Source organism: Chamaea fasciata, unplaced genomic scaffold (genome assembly GCF_029207755.1).
Source record: "Chamaea fasciata isolate MVZ Bird 193981 ecotype frontalis unplaced genomic scaffold, bChaFas1.0.hap1 SCAF_5, whole genome shotgun sequence".
Classification (NCBI taxonomy): domain Eukaryota; kingdom Metazoa; phylum Chordata; class Aves; order Passeriformes; family Sylviidae; genus Chamaea; species Chamaea fasciata.
In genome coordinates, this window is record NW_027094090.1 from 46,291,910 (window position 1) to 46,313,891 (window position 21,982).

The following is a 21,982-nucleotide window of genomic DNA, read 5'->3' on the forward strand; positions in this document are numbered from 1 at the left end:
TAAGATAATGAAATATTTCAATCTACTGTGTGTTTCTCAATATAACTTAATAGAAAATTAGAGCTGAGGGCTTCTGTAAGAATATTAGCTGTATAGAAATTTTAAAAAGCAAGGAAATAAATCCTAAGATAAATCTGTCTCATCAAATGTCTGCTCTGTATTTAGGATACCACAGTGCGAGAGAATTTCCAGGAATTTCTGTCTTTAAATGGGCACCTTCTTGGACGGCAACCGTTTCCTGACATCATTCAGCTGGGTCTTTGCCAGCCAGAGACATCAGAGGTGTATCAACAGGCCAAGCTACATGCTCAGAGGGAAACAGGAACATTTTATTTGGAGTGGATGTAAGTAACTGCAGTCTGTCTGCTGGTATGCTGATCCCTTGACCAAGGCAATCCTTTAATGTACAACTAAATACCATGTATGGTAATAAAAGGATCTTTGTAAGAACTGCTGGTTTTTTTTTTTTTCTGGGGAAAGAAGGTGTAATAATTTTCAAGAACTTGTGGGGGAAGGGGAGCCCTGGATATGTAAGGTGTAAACTTAGTAATAATTACACAAAAATAAATTGAGTAATAAATTTACTTCAGTATTCAATTATTGTTCCTTTTAAGTAACAATGCAAAGATGAAAATATGATGCTTTGAATCTTTTTAAAATAGTTTTATTTTAAAGTTAGAATTGTAGTGCAAGTATTGGGTATGTTAGAGTATGCTTTTAGATTTTAAAATAAACTATGATTTTAAAAGCAAAGTTTATAAGGTAGCAAGATAGAAAATTGTAATCTCTACACAATCTTGAAATTTCTCCTAGTTAAACCGTTCTTTCCCGTTACTGTGGAAGTTTTTAAAGGAAAAAGTATACAGATATACACATTTTCCCAGCCTTGTCCAATGATCAGTTGACCACATAACTCTCTTTGATTCTGTTTGACATTTCTCTTCTGATATTTATAGTACTTGTTGCTTATGAAACAGAGTGACTCCATGTCAAGCAATTATAGTAAGAGCCAGGCAAATTAGTCTCCTCTTTGAATATTTGGTTATTTTATTTAGCTAAAGTGCTTGGAAATTGCATGATTCAGAAGAGTTATATCCAGTTAGTACAGGAGAGAGTCATTGGTCATTCATCACCAAGTCATCTCATTACAGTGCCAGCTTTCTGTGTTAAGATCTGGCTAAACAGGATGATCGTGATTGCTACTAACTCTTAAGTTTTTGTTGGAGTGAGGCAAGAGTCACCTAAGGTGTGTTAGATCTTGTACCTAATCTCTGATTGAAAAGTGGTGATAGTCACAGATCTTCCTTAGCTATCTAGAGATAAGAATTGAGCCATTGTTGTGAAAATTAAGGAAATCTGCAAAGATCTAATCAAATTTACAAATATTTTTTAATATTCTTGGAAAGGAAGAGTTCTGCTGCAGGAGAACAGGAATTCTCAGGAAAAAGTTTAGATTTGGAAATAGCACCTTTCAGATCATAAAAATGTTATTTTTCTTGGTCTCTAAGCTGTAACTTTTGGAGCACAATATAAACCTCTGGGTCAGTGTTGGAATTTGTGTTTCCTTTATTAGTTCAGCATGAAGGCTGAGTTAAGGTGTAGTGGGTTGATTGTTTTGTTTGTTTATAAAGCTTGCTGCTCAAGATGTGTGAAAAAGTGTTAACCTTCTTAGAGATTTTGAATAATACAAAGTTGCTCATCTAAATAATTGTCTTACCCTGTAGAAATAAAAAATCCTTGAAAAATCTCTACCGTCTGGTTGTTCGTCCGCATAGAGATGCAGTTTACCATGCCTGCTTTTCTAAGGATAGACAAAGAATAGCATCATGTGGGGCTGATAAAACACTTCAGGTAAGACACTTATGCATGAGCAAAAGAGATGCTGTGTGCCATTTTGAAAACATTTGTTAAACAGTCCTGTCACTTTTCTTCTGTTGCTATGTGGAAATATTAAGATCTACATCATAATTGGAGACAGATGATTGAAAAGGATATATTATTGCATAAATGTCAAGTTGCATGTTCAGAATAGTAAGCAATTATCTTCAAGAGCTGAATGGTGTGATTTTAGGGTTTGTACCTTCACTGCCCTAATGTGTGAACATGAGATGATATGGGAAAGGTCACAACCCAGCAATGCACCCCCGCTTATTTAATATTTGCTTGCAAAAAAATATTATTTCCAGTCATAATAGACCTTCTACAATACTGAAGAGCAGTAAAATGTTTTAGGTACAGCTTTACTATTTATATGGGATGGTAGTGGACATTTTGCCACTTTGGTGTTTAATTAGTGAAATCCCTCAATGCAAAAGAAATATATCTGTGGAGAAAACGCCTGAAGCTGAGGATGGTATGAAATTTGGAAACAGGCCCCAAGTGCTTAGAGAGTAGATTAGAAGAGATAGAGAGGAACATGACTAATATAAATTTGCCAGCAGTCTGCCTGGAGGGGAGTCAGCCAACTCTCAAGAAAACTAGCAATCAGCCAGCCAGTAACCTGATAAAGTACCCATATTCCAGACAGCCAAAGGTAAGGGAAAAGAACAACTTTGCTGCAAACCTTTGGTATTGTTTTGGATGCTTGAGGAGTTGAGTATTAAGTTGCTGTTCATTTGGCTACATACTGTGTTGCTACTGGGTTTTTTATTTGGTTATTTTATTTGCTGGCCTGTACGGTATTTTGATCATGGCATCCACTTAGGAGATGCCTGGTGGATGTGCTCATGCTGTGCTGCAGTTGCTGTGCTGGGCTTCTCTACTAATGGCCTCGTTGTTGACACTGCAGTTTGCTTATTTCTCTTCATTTTGCACCCAAATCTGTGGATTGCAATTGCATTTAAACTAAACTTTCATTGAAGAAACAATAGGAAAACTAGCCATAATAATTTTTTAACTTTGAGATTATTCGTGTTTTTTCTTATTACAACTCAAGCTTTTCAGTTTTCAAGGCTACTTAAAAAATGATTGCTAGATTAGGAGCATGTATTTTGCAGAACTTACTGTGAAGGTAGATTTCCTGTTACTTCAGTACTTCTATTCTTATTTTAACAAATACCAACCATTTAATTGTCATTTATTAACCATGACAATTGTCATGGTATTTCTGTTCAATAAAAAAAAGTCTGAAAAGTGCCGTAAAAGACGATCTTGTGGTTCATTTTAATAATTACGAATATGTAACCTAAGATGGAAAGGGAGACCTGATTTCCAGTGCCCCCTCACCCCACACTGTAAAGTCAAATCCCAGAATTTGCAGCAATTGATTAACATGTGGCGCTTTTCCCCAACTGTCCTTTCATTGCCTATATCTATCTTGAGACTGAAATGTGTGACAATTTTTCTGTCCATTTTTCTCTACTTTTTTTCGGTTTTTTGTTCTTCCAATCATCAATTATGTTGAAACTCTTTAGATATATGAGTATCCCATACATATAAAACTAGAATTTGTAGTTTTAAGAATATCTTCAATTTAGTTAATAGATTGTGTTTTGCAGTTACTGTTAAAATATACTGTGAGAGGGCATGGCTCTTGGCTTAAAGAGTGAGGGTAGAAATGAAGTATTTTTTAAAATCAGTTTTCACTAATTCTTTCTCTTACAATTTCTATCACCCTTGCAGAACTTTATAATTATGTTGTTGTCCCTGAAATTATGAATGCTTTCAGAAATCAACCCATTTTTTAAGAGCTTGCATAAAGAGAGCTGTTTGAGATGATAAATGAAACTTATATATGTGCTTTAAAATTGTCTGCAAGTCATAAGGTTTTACTGTTCCTTGGTTTAGGTGTTTAAAGCAGAAAGTGGAGAGAGAATCCTGGAGATAAATGCCCATGATGATGAAATACTCTGTTGCACTTTTTCTGCAGATGGTGAATTTGTAGCAACTTGTTCCAGTGATAAAAAAGTCAAGGTAAGTTAATGAAGAAAAGATTACTCTTTTTTTCAAACTCATAATTTGAGTTTCTGTTTAACTAACTCAGCACAGATTCTTAAAGGTGTTTTAAACTGTCTTAAATATTATGTGGATAATTTAATACTTGACATACAGAAAAGCCCCACTTGTTACATAAAATAAAAGATACTTACTGTTAACATCATGCATGCAGAATTAACCACCTGTTTTATTTGTATTATCGGACATTTCTTTTTAACTAGAACAGAATGTGTGAGTCCAGTCCTATTTAAAACATGAGATGAATCTATCCACAATTCTTTTTTTAATGCTTCTTTTCAAATAGTTGTGATTTTTAATTCCTCATTATAGTAGCAAAACCTTGTTGGTAGTCCAGAATTTCTCAGATTCTAATCTGAATTCTGACCTTTCCCTTCTTAATATCTTGCTTCTTTTTTTAAATATATAATCTTTCTCTTAAAAATATTTTTGAGGTATCATTAGAAATGTTTTAGGACTTTGTATTTTGGCATAGTTGCCAGATTTTTAAAAACAATTACTTTAAATATATTTGAAAGCCTTTTTCATCTTTCAATTCTGCCTAGGTCTGGAATTCAAGAACAGGCCAGTGTAGGTGTGTGTATGAAGAACACTCCGAGCAGGTCAATTGCTGCCAGTTCAATAACAAAAGTGGTCAGTACCTTCTAGCCACCTGCTCAAATGACACTTTCATCAAAGTAAGTGGAGAAGTTTGAGATTATTCTCGTGCTGTTTGTCATGACAGGGTAGTTATTGATTATTGTGTTGCGGGTCGTAGGTTGGAGACAGATACATGACTGGAGCCACCAATGGTCACGAGACAAACAGCTTGGTTTATTGTTCAGTGTCCTGACAATTGATGTGTAAATATATCTAAACGCTGTAAAGTAATGGGTTTTCTTAATGAGCCTGGTAGAAGAGACATGGCAACAGATCAAGAGTATTGACTACAGGTCTGTAGTCAGATTTCAGCAAGGCAGAATAGAAGTATTTAAACTCAGCAAAGGAGATTGGGCAACTCGTCTGTTGGTAGGGCATGAAGGTGAGGGTTTTGGCTTGATGATATTCTGACTGTTCAAGAGTAACTTGAGAGATTTCATATTTGTTAAAGTGTGTAAGCTACATTATTCTAATTTAGGAAGCTGAAAAGGAATGAAGCAAGACAAGGCTTTTTTCTCAGTCTGAGGAAACTTTCAGTTATTTTTTGCTTGCTCAGGGACATTGTCTGTACTGTACAGAAAATTTTAACTAGATTTATGTAATTCTGTTGTTAATAATTTTCATATGTCTTACCAGATAGAGGTAAATTGTAGGGTAGCCCGGGGCATAGCAACCAGTCCATGAGCATGTGGGTAAAACTAAGAAACAATAAAAGTGGTGTTTTGGTTGCCAGTGTGTGACTTTGAGAAGAGCATGAATGATCTATCTTTGAGTCATGAATGTCATGATATTTGTATGTTTATTTCTCTTACAGATTTGGGATTTGAATGAAAAATACTGCAGAAATACAATGATAGGTCATGATAATTCGGTCAATCACTGCAGATTTTCACCAAATGATGAATATGTTGCTAGCTGCTCGACAGATGGAACCGTAAAGGTATACAGTACATTTTTAAATCACCCCTTTGTTTTGATGATGGATGGGCAGAATTTGCATCAAATGCAAAATACATATTAGAAAATTTTGTCTGCATGATCAGCTTTAATGAATTAAATCCTGGAACATTTGACTATTTGTCCCATTTGTAATGCAAGATGTTGAAATGGGTTGTCCAGTACCAGGAAAAATAAGTTGATTGTTTGTGTTGCAAATAAATTCTAACTATCCTCATTTTGAATATTTTTGCCCCATAATGCACTTTGTTAAGAAAACTTGAGTGGGGAGTAAAAATTGTTGAACCAGAAATAGTAGTAAATTTTTAGGTTGATTGAAAGTTTTGTTATCTCTGAAAATGAATCATCAGAAGACTTAAAAATTAAGAGCAATTTCCATGAGCCACTTTCTTCTTTGCACTAGAAAACTGAGAGGTTTGTGTTTTTCTATGAGTGAAAGTATTATTTTTATTGTTTTTAGTTGCACAAGAATTGTGCTATTTCAGAATTGCAATTCTTAAAATGCTGTTATGTTTCTATGTAGCTGCTAAATCAGGAAAGAAGGATTGCTGTAGCTGTTGTTCATAAGGAAAAATGTGGTGAAGGGGGCAGAAATGTTCCCTAGATATTTGGCAGGTCCCTCAATGAAATTAAGGTGCAAGGCTAGATGTATACCAGATTTGTCATGGTGAGTAGATTGTTTACAGAGTTTTAGGGCAGATGTTATTTTTGGTTTTATTCTTTTTTTTAGTAGAAGTTGAGGCAGCGTTGTAGCTCAACCTGGAATGATAGGAGGCAAGAACCCAAGGAGAGGGTTCTGCTACAGTATAATCATCTTTCTAGTTTGTTTTTATTTCTTAATTTGTTTTTGTCCTTTTTTTAATATACCAATCATTCGGACTTGTGAATATTCTGATACTATTTGTTGACTGGGGAAAGTAACAAGGAGCTTTTGTATTTTATTCCCTGCCCTTTCTTCTTAAAAAGTAGTTGGGAGCTCTCTCCTGTTGTATTCTGTACCTACATCAGCCAAGAGATTGTGTCTGTTTCCTGTTTATTCCAGCTTTGGGAGGCACACTCAGGAAATGAATTGAAAAGTATTGAGATAAAAGATTTCTTCAAAAATGCAGATGAGCAACCAGATGATGTGGAGGTTTTAGTAAAATGTTGCTCTTGGTCCAGAAATGGTAACATGATTTTGGTGGTAGCCAAAAATAAGCTTTTGGTAAGTACCTCACTTCAGTAATTTTTTGGAGGTAGTGTATTACAATATAGGTAGAAATTATGATTACAGATAAAATTCCAGGTATTTAGGATCTTTCAGATAGAAATACCTGATTTCAAGTGTGTGTAAATAAAAAATATGTGGTCAACAAACTTTTCACTAAGAGAAAAATCACCTTCTGAATTCAAACATGTACAGTGTTGAGCATATAAGCTATTTGTCAAGAGTGAAATCATTCAAACAGGGATTCTGTTGTAATTATGTGTTCACAGCTTTTTGATATCAACACATGTGGTTTATTAACTCAAGTCATTGTCAGTCATCACAGCACAATCCAATACTGTGACTTCTGTCCTGGGGATGAGTTAGTAGCAGTTGCTTTGTCTCACTGTTCTGTTGAGGTAAGTGTCTGCAATATACCACAGAAGACTTCTTGCAATTTAAAATGCTACATTTGTCCTGATGGTTTCTTGTATGCAGAGATAAAACAAATGCAGCTATTTTGATGTGCTCCATTCTTTTTAATTTTCATTTGCTTTTTAAATTTTAAATACCAGGAAATAATGTTTTAAAGTTACATGGTTATTTTGGACAATGGAACCTACATTTATCTAAAACTTGACTAGTCTGCTAGCTTTATCTGAAGCTACTCTGGCCACTCTCAGGAGTATTGCTTAACTCAAACCAAACCCTCTTTCCTTTCGTGTGCTGGTACAATACAAAGGAAGGAAATATCTAGAATAACTTTGAGGCTAGAATGGCTAAAGTATATTAAGTTTTGGGTTGGGGTTGGTTTGGGGGTTTTGTTGTTGTTTTGGGGTCTTTTGGTTTTTCAATCTGTATAGTCAAGTAGAACTTGTATTTTCTTTTTACTGTGATTTTTTTTCCTGTGTCTTTTAAAATCATGGCAGTCACAGAGGCTGCTGTTTCCATTTCCCTGACCATTGAAATCTGATAAGCAGGCACAGTTCTTGTTACATTTGATTTCAGAATAAGAATTAAGAAAATACTAGAAGACATAGTAATTCAGTGTACTCACAACTATATTCACTGCAAATGCAATCTAAATACTTTTGAGTTTTTCACTTGTATTTTTATTGTAGTTATGGAATATTAAATCTTTATCAAAAGTGGCATATTGCAGAGGACACATGAGCTGGGTTCATTGTGTGACATTTTCACCAGATGGATCTTTATTTCTGACTTCATCTGATGACCAGACAATACGCGTAAGATAACTTCTTTTTTGAAATATCTGAATTTAGATATTATTAAGTGACTCATTTAAGAAATTGTTTATTGTGAAATCATATATAATATAAAATGTATAAAAAATAAACTTATGTATTTTGTATGTAAGTTTATAGTCAATATAATTATAAGTATTTGTTATACAATAATTTACATATACAGTAAAATGTGCTGGCTTTTTGCTTTATTTACTGTTTATCTAAATTTTCTCTATATCTATATGATTTTTTTAAGTCTAGTGGCACTTAAGAGTAATTATAACCTTCTGGGTTTTTTACATTTTATCTGAATTGGGCATTTTGAAGGTTTTTGAGGATTCTATCAGACTTAATATGTTTCACTGTTAGATATATTTGCCTATTAATATTTAGGATAGATTCCTATGATTGTAATGTCTCATTAAAACCTGTGAAAATAGAACTATTATCTTACAAAGGTAACATTTCCCTTTCTCCCAAGTTAACACATACATTCTTGAAATTTTGAAAGCAATTGAAATATAGAAATCTGTATTTCATACTTTCTATAATTGGGTTTTAATGCTCCTCTTTGGATTAAAAAGCTTTGGATGTTACAGCTATGACTCTAAACACAGGGGAGTCTTGTGTAGTCAGCCTGGAAAAAAAAGCTCTGTTTCATCTGTTGGAATCACTATAGTAATTGAACAACTTTCCCTAGTATCAAAATCAGCAGAAGCATCCTTTTCTTTGTTTTAAAAAGTCACTGTTATTTGCAAGTTTATAAACCTTCAGTTTACAGGTGCTGTTATGTTACTCGGCAAGTTTTATGTCTTGTTCTTTAATAAAGCTAACGAAATACTGTGTTCTTCAACAGATCTGGGAAACAAAGAAGGTGTGCAAGTCTTCTGATGCTGTGCTGAAAAGTGACCTAGATGTTGTGTTTCACAATGATGAAGTGATGATTTTAGCCATCTACAATCATAAGAATTTACAAGTAAGATGTATTTACCAATATTTTAGTACATTTGAATGTTACCTGCAAATCTCAGTGGAAAACTGAGGAAGCACTGGAAGAACCTCTTGTTCTTGGCTTTCAAGAGTTGAATCTGTAACAGGCGACTCAATGTATGATAACATTTTTGTATCAAGACACTGTGCCTAATTTAGTAAGTGAAAAAATGGGGTTTGGGGGGAAATTTCTACACTGATGTTGAAGCTGAGTCTGGATGCAGAGGACCAGAACTCTTATCCCTTCATGATGGGGGTCTGTGGGCCCTCCAAGTGGCTCAGATGTGCACAGCAATGTGTAACGTGTGCAGCACCTATAGACCAGATGTTATACTGGAAAAGCAAATTACGTAATGCTTCAAAGCTCTGTGTAACAGCTGAAGGAATCCTCTCCAGTTGGGACAGTGAGATGTGTGAGCCCAGATTTGTGCTAAAGGAAATAGTGGCTACACTCTACCACTGTGGGCCCTGCCACACCGAGTGCTAAGTACACCAACATCCAAAGTGGTTTATGAAAGTAAGTCATAATTTAAAGTTCATAACTATTCCCTTTGGCATTCTCAGCTCTATATTGTGATTTATTTAAATTTTAAAATACTGTAATACCTTAATTACCTTTCTATTTTACAGCTTATCAATGGGAATACAGACAATGTTATTATGCAGACAGCAGCCCAAGAATCCCCCATTTCCTGCTGTTGCTTAAGTGAAGATCTTAAATTTGCAGCTTTTGGACAGGAGAATGGAACAATAAAGGTATTAAATCCTAAATCTGATTTTAAAACTAGTAGGAAAACATTCTTCCTTATGCTTTTTCTTTTTAAATAAATGTCATTTGGATGACTTTGTACAATAATATTCTTCAGTATAGTAACTCAATTTACATTTGTGAGTGATGTCTAAATTAAAATTACTTAAAGGCAATCCTGTTGATCTTGCTCTGAATTTCATTTTTACACAGACTAAGGTAATAGGAATTTTTGGTGGTTCCAATCCAGTGACTTAAAACCATGTATTTACAATCTCATGTTATTTAAAAAAGAATTTGCATGTTCTTGTTTTCCTCAAGTGTGTCAAATAAATGCAATTATTACATTCTTCCTTGTAAAGGTACTACAGTTGTCAGATGGGAAGGTTCTGAAATCCCAGAAGGCCTACAGGATGTCTGTGCAGCGTTGTCGATTTACACCTGATTGTCAGACTCTCATCTCAAGTGCTCATGATTCAGCTATACAGGTTGGGGCAATATTTAAAAAGATAATGCTGTTTCAAATAAAGGGCTTTCATACTACAGATAATGTAAATTCAGCAAATGACTACTGTATTGTGTATTTCTTCATCCAGGAGCAAGGGACTGTAGAAAGTGTAGCCTTTATTTATGCCTTATGTGATAAAAAATATTGCAGATTTTTGATTTTTACTGCTGTGGATAATAGAAAGGCGTTGGAAAGAGTAAAAGAAACACTAGTTGTCATACAAGGTGACTCAGCAGTTCTGAAATGAGGGTTTGGGATGCTGTCATTGTGCATACTTCAAACTATCTTGGGGAATAATGTAAAAAGTCTGAACAGGCTGGTGTGTCCACCCTGTCCAGTGCAGTTCTGAAAACCAGCTAGAAATAGAGTGGCTGCACTAATGTGGGCTCAGATAAGGAACCTCTGCTTCTCAGCAAGGTAGGTTTGCTCTGGAGGTGCATTCTGGTGTGTCTGTGTTAGCGTTACCCACCTCAGGGGTGCAGTTGTGCCGTAAAGATCTGTGTCTCAGTTTGAGCTTGCTGAGCTCTAATCTGTCCTGCAGAGCACTTCGGAGTGCTGACGGGATCCCTAAGCACGCAGTCCAGCTGCTCAGCAGCTGTCAGTCCACGCAGCTGAAAATGGAGTTTGCATAAAACCTCCAAAGCACTCCTGAGTGCTGATGCTCAGCCTTGGGATCCGTCTCGTGGGTCTGCCGTGGGAAGCGTTTCTGCTGGCTCTCAGCTCCCTCTGGTGGGCAGCACCTCGCTTAAACCCCCAGGACTGTCGCCTGCGCACGCTGCTTTCTGTTCACCCTGCTGCAGGAAACCTGTTCCTTTGAAAGCTGTCAAATCATTGCTGTTTAAAATAATTGATGCTTAATGGGTTCTGGAGAAAAAAATTACATGTAACTCATTTTGCAGTGAATAGTTGAATTAAAAATAGAAGTGGCATTTTGTTATAAAATGGCAAAATAAAATTGAACTTCATAAAAAATGCCCTTTAAAAATATAAAAGAAATCTAACTTAGGTAAGCAAAACATGAGGTCTGCCAGGTGAAATAAGTCTATGTGTTTTTATGATCAAAGGTTTAAAACCCTTAAACTACTGAGGTGCCTGAAAGTTTTTGGTTTGCTTTTTTTTTTAATTATCAGTGAATTTTAAATATCAAATTCACTTTGCAAATAAGATTATCTGTGTATTATAGCAAACTCTGTCATAGGTTAACCATTAAATAGTATGGTGCCCTCAATATTCAGCATTTCCATTATGGATCACTTCAATATCTAACATTTTGATTAATCACCACCACCATAAGAACTCGTTATTTGTCCTGTTATTTAAAAATAAAAAGTTAGTTCATGCTTTTTTATAGTGTGCTGTTATACTTTTTTTAAAAAATGTATTTGATTTTTATGATTAGGTATGGAATTGGCAATTGAGCGAATGTGTGTTTCTAAGAGGGCACAAGGAAGCAATCAAGGATTTTAGACTTCTGGAAAATTCAAAAATTCTCTCTTGGTCATTTGATGGAACAGTTAAGGTGAGTAAAAGGCTGTGAACTGAGAAATCACATCAAACACATTTGACTGACTCTTGTAACATTTTGTATTTCCTACATTTTGTGTGGGCGGACATTTTACTAAATCAATCTTAAAGTTTAAGCTGACTTTTAAGACGAAATTTTGGATGTTCTATTTTCAGTAAGATCTACACTGTTGTATTTTAACTATACCAATGAGTATAACAAAATGTTGGCCACATTAGAACTATCTAGCCGAGTTTTATCCCCTATATATTGTTGTGTAAGATGCAAGTGTTTTAACCTTTTTGCTGTGTTAAAAAAGTAACCTTTTTTTTTCTGTATATGTGGTAGGTTTGGAATATCGCTACTGGAAACCCAGAAAAAGATTTTGCTTGTCATGGAGGTGCTGTTCTTTCCTGTGCTGTTTCACCTGATGGTAGTAAATTTTCATCTGCCTCTGCTGACAAAACTGCAAAGGTTGGTTACCTTCTGTACAGAGATAAAAGTGGTGCCTTATTTGTCCTGAAAAGTAATCTATATTTTTCATTTTGAGGTAACTAGTGTTTATTCAAGTTATCCTTAAATAAGTTGTAGTTCTAGTTTTAAATTTCCTGTATCCATCAACATGTTTCTAACTGACTGCTGTTGCAGTCATTCACAATTGATCTTGGGTATAACTTAAGCCTAGGGGCTTCTGTACAAATAAAACGCATGTTTAATGCACAGCTTTGTGCAGAGCACTTTGTTTATTTCTCTGTGTCGATTTGTTGATAGCCTGACGTTCTTAATTTGTAAAGTTAAAAAAAAAATTCTGAGACTTCCAGTGAAGTATCTGTTCATAGAGGGCAGGTGCACAAAATGGGCTGGGGCTGCCCCATTATGTTCCTAAAGCATTACATTAGATTTCTAAAATGCAATTTTCAAGTGATTGATAAATCCTATTTCTATGAACAGCTTTAAACTTTCTTGTAAATCTATAAACTTCATTAAAACGTTTATTCCAAGGAAAGATACATACAGTCACGTTCGTAATTCATAGGAAGTGCATTCTTGTGTTATTCAGGTAGTAAAAAAGAAAACCAGACTCTACAGTATAATACATTTACAGAAATTCACATACAAATATGCATATGTATAAAAAGTCTTATGTACAGTTTAATGCTAATGCCTTTTAGAAAGAAATCATAATTTGTTTTAAACTTGTCTTTCACTACTCTGTAATATTTTCCATTTAGATATGGAGCTTTGAAAGTTCATCTATTCTTCATGAACTGAAAGACCATGAGGCCTGTGTGCGGTGCTGTGCTTTCTCTCCTAATAACAAACTATTGGCCACTGGAGATGACAAAGGAGAAATAAGGGTACTGCTCTGATCTTGATGTTATTTTATAATTCATTTGATTCTCAGTTCACAGACAGAAGAGTTCTTATGGTTTGTGTTCTGTATGTCTAATTCTATAGCATTGTGGTGACCATTGGGGTGAAAATAGCAGTTTGCCACATGAGGCAGTAGTTTGTAACCGTATTGATAGATTTATGTTCCATGAATGCTTAGGAACCGATTCACATGAGTTAATAATAATTCTACTGCAAATTGCATGTGTGATTAAATCCTTTATATAAGATACAGTTCTAAACAAGATTTTGAAAAAATTATTTTGTCACTTCAAGTAGAATACCTATTTGCAAGGTGTTTTTTTTTTCTCTAATGCAGAAAAATGTATTTCAGGTTTCCTTATTTGAGGCATTTTTTTCCCTGTTAAGTTTCCTTCTATAAGTATTCTTTCCTCTCTTTTAGATTTGGGACGTTTTAACAGGTGCATTACTTCACTTCTGCTCTCCAGTTACTGTAGATGAAGGAGAACCAACACATGGGGGTTGGGTAACAGACCTCTCCTTTTCTCCTGACAGTAAAGTGCTTGTGTCTTCTGGAGGCTATCTTAAGGTAAGCCTTGAAATAATAAAATACCCTGTCATACTTATTAAATGGCAGTACTCTGAGAATTAGAACTAGTTCAATAAACAAACATGAAACATTTTACCTAACACAAAGCTGCTTCACTTTTGTGATGGTCTAGAACATTTCACTTTTCATTTCTGCAAGTCCCCTGAAAAAGTCTTTTAAGAATGGTTTGTTTTCAAACTCCATACATTCCATTTTTATTGACTTCAGATTTTCATTTGCAATGTCCTTCCTTAACATCTTTAATTCTAAGGATCCCAGTCATTTTTTTCTGCCTTGATATCCACTCAATTTTGACAGCAACTGTGTTCTTTATAATGAGTAGAAAATGCTTTATATCAGGCTTTCTTTTTTTTTTGAGATACTTTTTTTTTTCTTGAGGTTTAAATTTTGTGGTAAGTAGAAGTTCCGAAGAAATAGCAGGTGATGATTTTCTGCCTTGAAAGACGTTTTATAAGTAATATTTCGAGGAAATCAGTGTTTTCAGCAGTCTTTCATTGGTTCAGGCATCTACTGGGCATGTGTTTTTTTGGGGAGGTGAAGAGGCGGCCTTTTTTGCAGTCTGGGAATGGGTTCTTTGTAATTTTAGATTTCTCATGAGGTTTTATGTTGGTTTTTTTTTCCACTTGCAATAGCCAGCACCTGTTTTTATGTTTCCTGTGTGCGTGTGAAGTCACAGGTGGCGAGTTCTCACCTCAGAGGTCTGGACTTTGGCTGATGTCGGTCAGTTAGCTGTTATTCATGCTGTCAGACTAATTCTTTGAAGTCAGTAACCATGTAACAAAGAGTTGAATTTTCTAAGTTAGTTTTGAAAGCACCTGCTGATGTTCATTATACATTAAAGAACAAGACATACTTTGTGTTTCTAGCTTACTCTTCTTTTTATCTTGTGGTTGCACAGTATAGTGTTGTAATGCTTCTTGGAGTGTTGAATGGTTTAGGATGTTCGGGACTTCCGGCATTCATCTCGTCCAGCCCTTTGCTAGAAGTAGTTTGCAGTTAGGTAAAATTGTTTAGGGCCTTGATCCATCAAATATTGTCCCCCAGTTCAACAGAGTTGCCTCTGGGCCCTGAAAAGAGGGTCTGACTCTATGATCTCTAACCCTCTTATTAGTAGTTGAAGACAGCCTCCTAAACAAATGCAGTCCTCTGTCTTCCATGACATCTGTTTTAGGTGTCCAGCCACCTCAATGACCATGTGCTGGACTTGCTCCAGTTTGTTAGTGTTTTTCTTGTGCTTGGGCAGGGCTCAACACACAGTGACTGAACTAACAGCCCACTCGGTTTGTTACCTACCTTGTATTCAACTCAGCCAGCCCTTATCCCTCCAGTTTGACCTTAGGGCTGCTGTGGGGGACCATGCTGTCAGCCTGGCTAAAGTCAAGGTAGCTCACATCCCCTGGTCTTGCCATGCTGTTTGGAGAGACGCCGTTATTGTCAGCAAAAGTCACTTGGGTGGTTCAGCATGATTTACCTGTGGTGTATCTCTGCTAGTTGTTCAAGATCACATCCTTGTTTATCATGTGACTTGAAATGACTTTCAGAAAACTTGTTCCGTAATAATCCTGGACACTGGAGTGAAGATTACTGACCTGTAGTTCCCAGTACTTTCTTTGCTCTCTGTGAAAGTATGGCATTGTCTTTTCCCAGTCATGGGACCATATTCAATCGCTATGTCTTCTGGAAGTATTGTATTTCTGTTTCTCTTTTAGGATCTACAGATAGATGTGTACAATGTGCATGAAAACACATACACAAACAGCCATTTTGCAGGGAGATACTAGTCAGGGAAAGTCCAGAACATTTCAGGAGTCTGGACCCCTAAAAACTGGACTGAGTTGGACTGTGGAGTTACATGATCGACACCTTTAAATGAATGAGTCAGCCACAGATGAGGTGTATCCAGCTACTAGTACACCTAAGTGTACTATTGAACTTGCTATGTGAGTGGTACTCACTGGCACAGCACCTGCTCTTTTTCTCAGAACAAAGTTTCAAAAGCTCATTAAGACCCACTTTTGGTTTGGTTAATTTTTTTTTCTTTTTTTGAGGGGGTCTCTATCAAATAAGATGCTTTAGGAACAGTGTTTTTAATCAAAGCATTGTAGCTGTGTAGTTGCAAATCTGTATTATGCACACAACTATAATGTTATATATTTCAGGAGATGAGTAAGCCAAAAAGTAGTAATACCATCTGCTTTTCAATGTGATCAAAGCAGAAGGTAATCTATTGTGATATTTTGCTGCTGCACTCAAATGCTGCAGGAATAGAGAATAGACTTCTTACTGACACAATGGAATAACAGCTTTGTGCTGGATTGTGTTAGGTCCAGTTTTGCATTGGTCTACAGTTTTTCTGAGAAATGTGAAATTTCAGACTGCAGTAAACTGATGGTTGAAAGTTTCTTTTTATATTGTTGTTGTTAGTGCTTACTGTGTTATTCTAAAAAAATTAATTTTAATCTCACTGAAAAAGAAGTCCTACTAAAAAAACTGCAAATGTTTTCAAACATGGACATTATCAATCCTCTTGTGTGTCTAGCTAAGTTTTTAATTCAGCTATAACTTCAGTTATCTTGCAATGTGTTTCATGTATTCATTTGGTTATATGAAAATACATATTTTTTAAAAGTTTGGATATATTGCAGCTATGTCTATTGATTGCATTTTCTGATGGGGTAAGGGGCAGTGCCTGAATTTATTTTGTATGTTTTCTTGAGATTTAACAGCTTCAGTCTTTCTGATGTTTCTTTTCATCTGAAAGCCTTATATTTAGTAGTTAGTCCTAAACTCATTCTGCTTAAAAATTGTTTATTTTTAATGTTAATCATTTTGATGTTTTTATTTTTAATTCTACCTCTTTGTTAAAAACAGTCTTGTTTTTAACTGGCCGGTTAATAGGTTTTATTCTGTAAAAATTTTAGATTTTATTCCTGTAAAATTTTATTTTATTGCTGGCTGATGTTAAGCCTGTTAATTGATTTTATTCTGAACTTCCTTCCCTTAACTGAAAGTGTGTTTTTATTATTTTTTATAGTGGTGGAATGTTACTACTGGAGAATCCTTACAAACCTTCTACACAAATGGAACAAACCTCAAGTCAATACATGTGTCCCCTAATTTCAAAATATATGTGACTGTTGATAATCTTGGCATTCTTTATGTATTACAGAAGTTCTGATTAATGGGCTGAATGTTGCAAAGATAACCATTTTTTTAAACTGGGAAGAAAATTCTGCTTTGTCTGACAGTCATTAAGCTGTGAATTATATTTAATTGTTGCATTCATGATGTTTTCGTGTAAATTTGTGTACTTTTATGCATTTTTTTCAAATGAATTTGCATTCAATCTTGTTTTTAATAAGCATTATTATAATCTTTAAATCTTGATTTGCATATTAAGTATGTTGCTTCCAGTTTTGTAAGGAAATTATATTCAGATTTATTCCAATTAGTTGAAATCAATATTAATAGTGAAGAAAGAATAAGCGTGTAATACTTTGAAATTATATATTATGCCAAGGACGGTGGCTAAATGCTCCCTAGCCATGAACACAACTGTGTAAGATGCAAAAACCACCTTTTTTTTGGTGTGATGCAAGGATTTTCATTTACTACAGAATGGGAAGAAGCAGGGCCATTCTTCATTTACAAAATGAAACCAGCCTTGTTGGGGCTTGCCATTCAAACCAGATTGACTAGATGTTCAGTTTACAGCAGCAGTGCCTCCCGTTTGCAGTAAGAACCTTCATGCTTCAAACCTGTAGATAAAGGGCATTGTAACAGGTATGAGCTGTTCCTATTAAAGGGAACATCCTGCGTCTTCTCACAGCAAAATTTGAAATTCAATATTATAATTGAAGTGGAAGAGACTGTGCCACATTTCCAGTCAAAGGATGAGTACAGCTAACCAGCTAAAATGAGAGTGGAAATGGCTTAAAAGTTATGTATTGAAAATTATAAGAAGGTGTGATTTTTTTTTTTCTTTTGAAAATAACATTCAGTTTATACTATGGAGACACTTTACTGTTGTCAGGTTTGTTTACATGGGATTCTATGCCCAGTTGATCTCTTGCCTGGTAATATGTGATTTTATGGTTTTTTTAAAGTTTGGGGTTTTTTTTGTAATTTTTACAGTCTATTTATAGATTCAAAATAGGGTAGAAATATAAATGTTTTGTACTAATTGTACTTGATGAATGCTTTCTGAATAATTGGGTAGTAATGTTTCATTTGGTACCGAGTAAGCCGTTTTCTATTCAATTGCCTCTCAACTGCTATAAGCAACTGCACAAGCATTACTATGATTTCATGTTTTTGTACCTGGCAGTAGAACACTGTCTAACTACTTGATTGTAGAAAGTACTGTAGCAAGTATCTCAACTGGTACTTAATAATGAAATTTTTACTTTTAGTATTTTTTGTGTGCATTTCATAAAATTTAATAGGCATTCTTAGTATTTCCCTGTTTTTGACAATCACTAGTTTTTCCTCTTTTCCAACTTGAAATTCTACTCTTTCTAAGGTGCTGTTGAATACGGGTCAGTATAATCAAAGTACTGCTGGCAGAAATGTAAAGAGAAGAAATTCAATAGAAAAGACTGTGTTTTGTATTCCAAGTATGTGCGGTGCTTAATAAAGATGATCCAGGCAATATTGGCCAAAGCTGTAAATGAATTTGAATTCCTGAGTCAGTTTTTTTTATACCTGGGATGGGAGGGGGAGTGCTGCATCTTTTATTGTGGTTTTGTTTTCAGTCTAAACATAATGCTGCTTTATAAACTGCATCAAAAGTGCTTTGACAGGTGAGCATAGTGTGAGCAACAGTATTAAATATGGGTGTGGAGGAAAAAGGAAACAGAGGGAAAACAAAGTCTTGGAATATCCGCAATGTTCAGGACAGAGTTACTTCTACTGTCCAGTTTGTACAGAACTCATCTGTACCCCTCGGAGTAACTGAAAATCCAAGGAGCAGGAAGCTTCTCTGAGCTGCTATCTCTCTATCCCAGAGACTGTGCTGTCCTTACCGCTTAGCACCCTGTTGGGCTGAACTTAGAGACCCAACCAGGTTAAAAGATACAGGAAAAATATTTCCCATGAGTAACCATAGCAGAAAGTTCTCTTCTCTGAGAACACTAATGAAATTCTGGTGATAACAAAAAAATCTGATCACAGTTTAATGTGGAAAGCATTGGGTGCATGAACAGAGTTCAGAGACAATTGCAATTTTGAAGTGACTAGGAAGCAAATAGCGCAGAAACTTGAAGAAATGTGCGAGAAATACTACATCCTTGGATGTTCTGGAAGAATGACAGCGCAGAAGCATTGTGCTTGTTGCTGGAAGTGAGGAAGCTGTTCTTCACAGAAGGTGATATTGGGATGGTTGCATTCACATATGTAGAAGTCTGGAGTTGGCTGTTAAGCCTTTGAAACTGAGGTGGAAGAAGAATAGTGATGAAAATGTCTGAAGAGGCAAAGAATAAATCTGATTTGCAGGGAAAGTATGAAAAATTTCAAGTGAAAAATTATTAAAATTGGAGCCAGGAAAGCAATTTCTTCAATTTAAAATATTTAAGAAGACAATATATTGTAATAAAAAATAAGTCTTGCTGTATCATCAGATTTGGCTGTTTTCTTCAATGTTACCTGTACTGTAAAGGAAACAAGAGAACCTGGCTAAAAGCAATTTTTTATGTGGATTGAACCTTAGTGCTTCCATTATCTTTTTTAATGTCAAATCCAAATGAGTCAGTCTACATTCAAATTTAACTAATGAGCATTGCCACTTTTATCTAGTCCTTTAACTGAAATTATAATATGCTTTTGTGTAAACAATTTTTAGGTATCCTTCCTATTGACTGTGCCTATCAGTTTCTGTAGAAGTTTTGAGTCTCTTCACTTTGGCAATTAGACCTACAGCTGCTTCACATATCCCTTTTTTCCCTTTTCTTAGGAATCATACCCACGTGTGATACACTCAAGAGGATGCTTTGTATTGCCTTTAAAGTGCACCATTCCTCCATCTAGCGTTCTCCTTCTGCCTCTCTTATCTTGCTCTGTTTGAAATAGAACTGTGGACTTAGTGCCTAAGATTTTCCTATATAAATCTCTTGTAGTGCTGGAATGTGGGGGTAGAACTGGAACTGGTAACCTGTTGCCGGTAGAGGCCTATCCACCACACCAAAATTAATTTGCTTCCTTTTGAAAATTACGCAGTTAAGGTCCCTGTTACAGAATGCTGTGCAAATCGCTGTATTGAGGGGTTTTTTACAGTTTCTAAATTCAGTGAAGTCTCTGTATGGGGCCCAGTTCCCCAGATTGTATATGGCAACAAGAGAGTCCGTGTCCTTACCACTTTGTTTTGCAGGTGTTTTGTAGAAGCTGATGCGCTTGCAGGTTTCCAAGGAAAGCCAGACTGAGACACTGACTCAGGTGGTTTCCTCTGCCCCCCTGGAACAGAACATTGCTTGGAGGTTGCTTACCCTCATCTTCAAGAAGCCACTAAATCCAGAATGGCAGCAGATTGCAGAGAATTCAGGTATGTTTTTGCAATTGCTAGTAGAGCATAGCCTCCTTTTGAGCTGTTTCGTTGCCCTTTCTTCTTCATAGCAAGTACAGACTCCATGGCAATGCCCAGGAGTGGGAAAGTCAGCCTTGGGGCTACATTTCCCTCTGATAGGACACCTGAGCCCTCAGGTGTATTTGTCCACCTTGTGCTTTCCTCCTCCTCGTGTCCTGTAGAGGCACAGATTTATTTGGGTTCATGGCTGGTGATGGTGCCCAAGAGCTCTGGGGACTTAGGACACCTTATTTCTGTTGTGATTCCAAGAGAAGCAGAACCCATAAGACCTTTACTGTTTGGAGGACAGGGAGGGTGCCAGATACTCTGAACACTTCCAGTGTGGTATCTTTTTTTTTCTTTTTCTATGCTCATTTCACTTTGTTCTTTCAAGCTAGGAATGGGGCAGAGTCACTGGCTCTGCCAGTATGCAGTAAGATGTTAAGCTGTGACCAGGCTTGTTTATGGCTAAACTCTGCAATAGATTGACAGTAGATTGATTGTGGTTTTCATCACTTCCAAAGCTTCCAGGGGGTGGGCTGCTATCCGTGTCTATGTTGGTATTGGTGTGGGCTTTTTTGGGGGGAGGTGGGAGCCAGTGGGTTTGGAGCATGGATACTGGCTTTTCTTGGGTTTTAAGAGGCTTTTCTTCCAGATTAATTCACTGCACAGCTTTCTTCTAGGAGGGGTTTTTATGAGATTGCTACTAGATTTGATAGAAGCCTAGGCTGAGACTGTTAGGGTACATCCTAAAAGAATATAAAGGAGTAAGATTTTCAGTCTGCATGTGTCATTGACAGCTTCATCACTTCCTATATCATCTCCTATAGTTGCCCTTGAGGGATATAGCACAACTGGGTGATAATTGGACTAGAACTACTTAAGCTGCCTCTGCGTGTTTGTTCAGGAGGATGAGAAAGCTAAAGTATCTTGTAAGTATTTCAATAGGCAGTTTCTCTCTTGGGGCCTGACTGTTTACAGAACAAATTAGCTTCCTGTGCTTGTTTCCATTTAACAAACCATATGTTGTACATAGGAGAAGTGCTCTGAGAATGGTTAGATTCATGTCCTTCAGGCTAGAGAGGATTCTTGTTCTGTACTCAAGAGGCATCCTCTGAGTACTACTTAGGATGCCGCAATTAGATTCCATGTGTTTATGTGGTATTTTTAATTTCCTACTGTATTTGCTTCCTTCAATTTATTTGTGTCTCTGATTTATTTTTAGTTTGTTCAGTTTCTCTAATAATATACAAACTCAGATGAATTTTGAAAACCATGATGTTTAAAATTACTCAAAATGAGGCAAAGACAAATTTACCCATTCAAACTCTTCAAAACTAAACATGACACTTCTTAGGTAAAGCATGTGTTATTTCTAATTCATAAATGCACACGAAGCATGCTTCATATTTAAAATACCTTTTATTTTACTTTTCTAAGGCATTAGGATCTTCTAATTCTTCTCTGTAATTGTATGGAAAATATAATTTCTATAGCACTTTCTAGCACATGATAGCAGTGTTTTATTTCTAAAAATCACATTATTTGGCTGCCATATCCTCCGAAGATCGTAACAACTGTTGACATTCCTCTTCCTCGTTATAGTCAGTATTTAGGATGATAAGGCTTTGTAGCCTGCTGGTTCAAACTCTTATTTCAGTGTCAAGAAATCTTAATCTTGACACATTTTTAGAGCAAGTTTTCCTGTGCCAGAGTAGCAATGACAACAT

General features: G+C 35.8%; 1 protein-coding gene across 2 annotated transcripts in view; it reads left to right on the forward strand.

The window, feature by feature from the left end:
* Positions 1 to 18,588, forward strand: part of APAF1 (apoptotic peptidase activating factor 1) — a 31,515-nt gene extending 12,927 nt beyond the window's left edge. The window contains exons 12-27 of one of the 2 annotated variants that reach the window (XM_066183429.1): positions 166 to 344; positions 1,725 to 1,851; positions 3,787 to 3,912; positions 4,500 to 4,631; positions 5,408 to 5,533; positions 6,593 to 6,754; positions 7,027 to 7,155; positions 7,858 to 7,983; positions 8,840 to 8,959; positions 9,604 to 9,729; positions 10,084 to 10,209; positions 11,629 to 11,748; positions 12,082 to 12,207; positions 12,966 to 13,091; positions 13,529 to 13,675; positions 16,731 to 18,588. In XM_066183429.1, coding sequence (XP_066039526.1) covers positions 166 to 344; positions 1,725 to 1,851; positions 3,787 to 3,912; positions 4,500 to 4,631; positions 5,408 to 5,533; positions 6,593 to 6,754; positions 7,027 to 7,155; positions 7,858 to 7,983; positions 8,840 to 8,959; positions 9,604 to 9,729; positions 10,084 to 10,209; positions 11,629 to 11,748; positions 12,082 to 12,207; positions 12,966 to 13,091; positions 13,529 to 13,675; positions 16,731 to 16,874 — 2,142 coding nt within the window. In that variant the 3' untranslated portion in view covers positions 16,875 to 18,588. Of the gene's footprint in view, positions 1 to 165; positions 345 to 1,724; positions 1,852 to 3,786; positions 3,913 to 4,499; positions 4,632 to 5,407; positions 5,534 to 6,592; positions 6,755 to 7,026; positions 7,156 to 7,857; positions 7,984 to 8,839; positions 8,960 to 9,603; positions 9,730 to 10,083; positions 10,210 to 11,628; positions 11,749 to 12,081; positions 12,208 to 12,965; positions 13,092 to 13,528; positions 13,676 to 16,730 lie in introns of those variants that run through there. The other variant, XM_066183430.1, reaches the window with a different exon arrangement.
* The last annotated feature ends 3,394 nt before the right edge of the window (positions 18,589 to 21,982 follow it).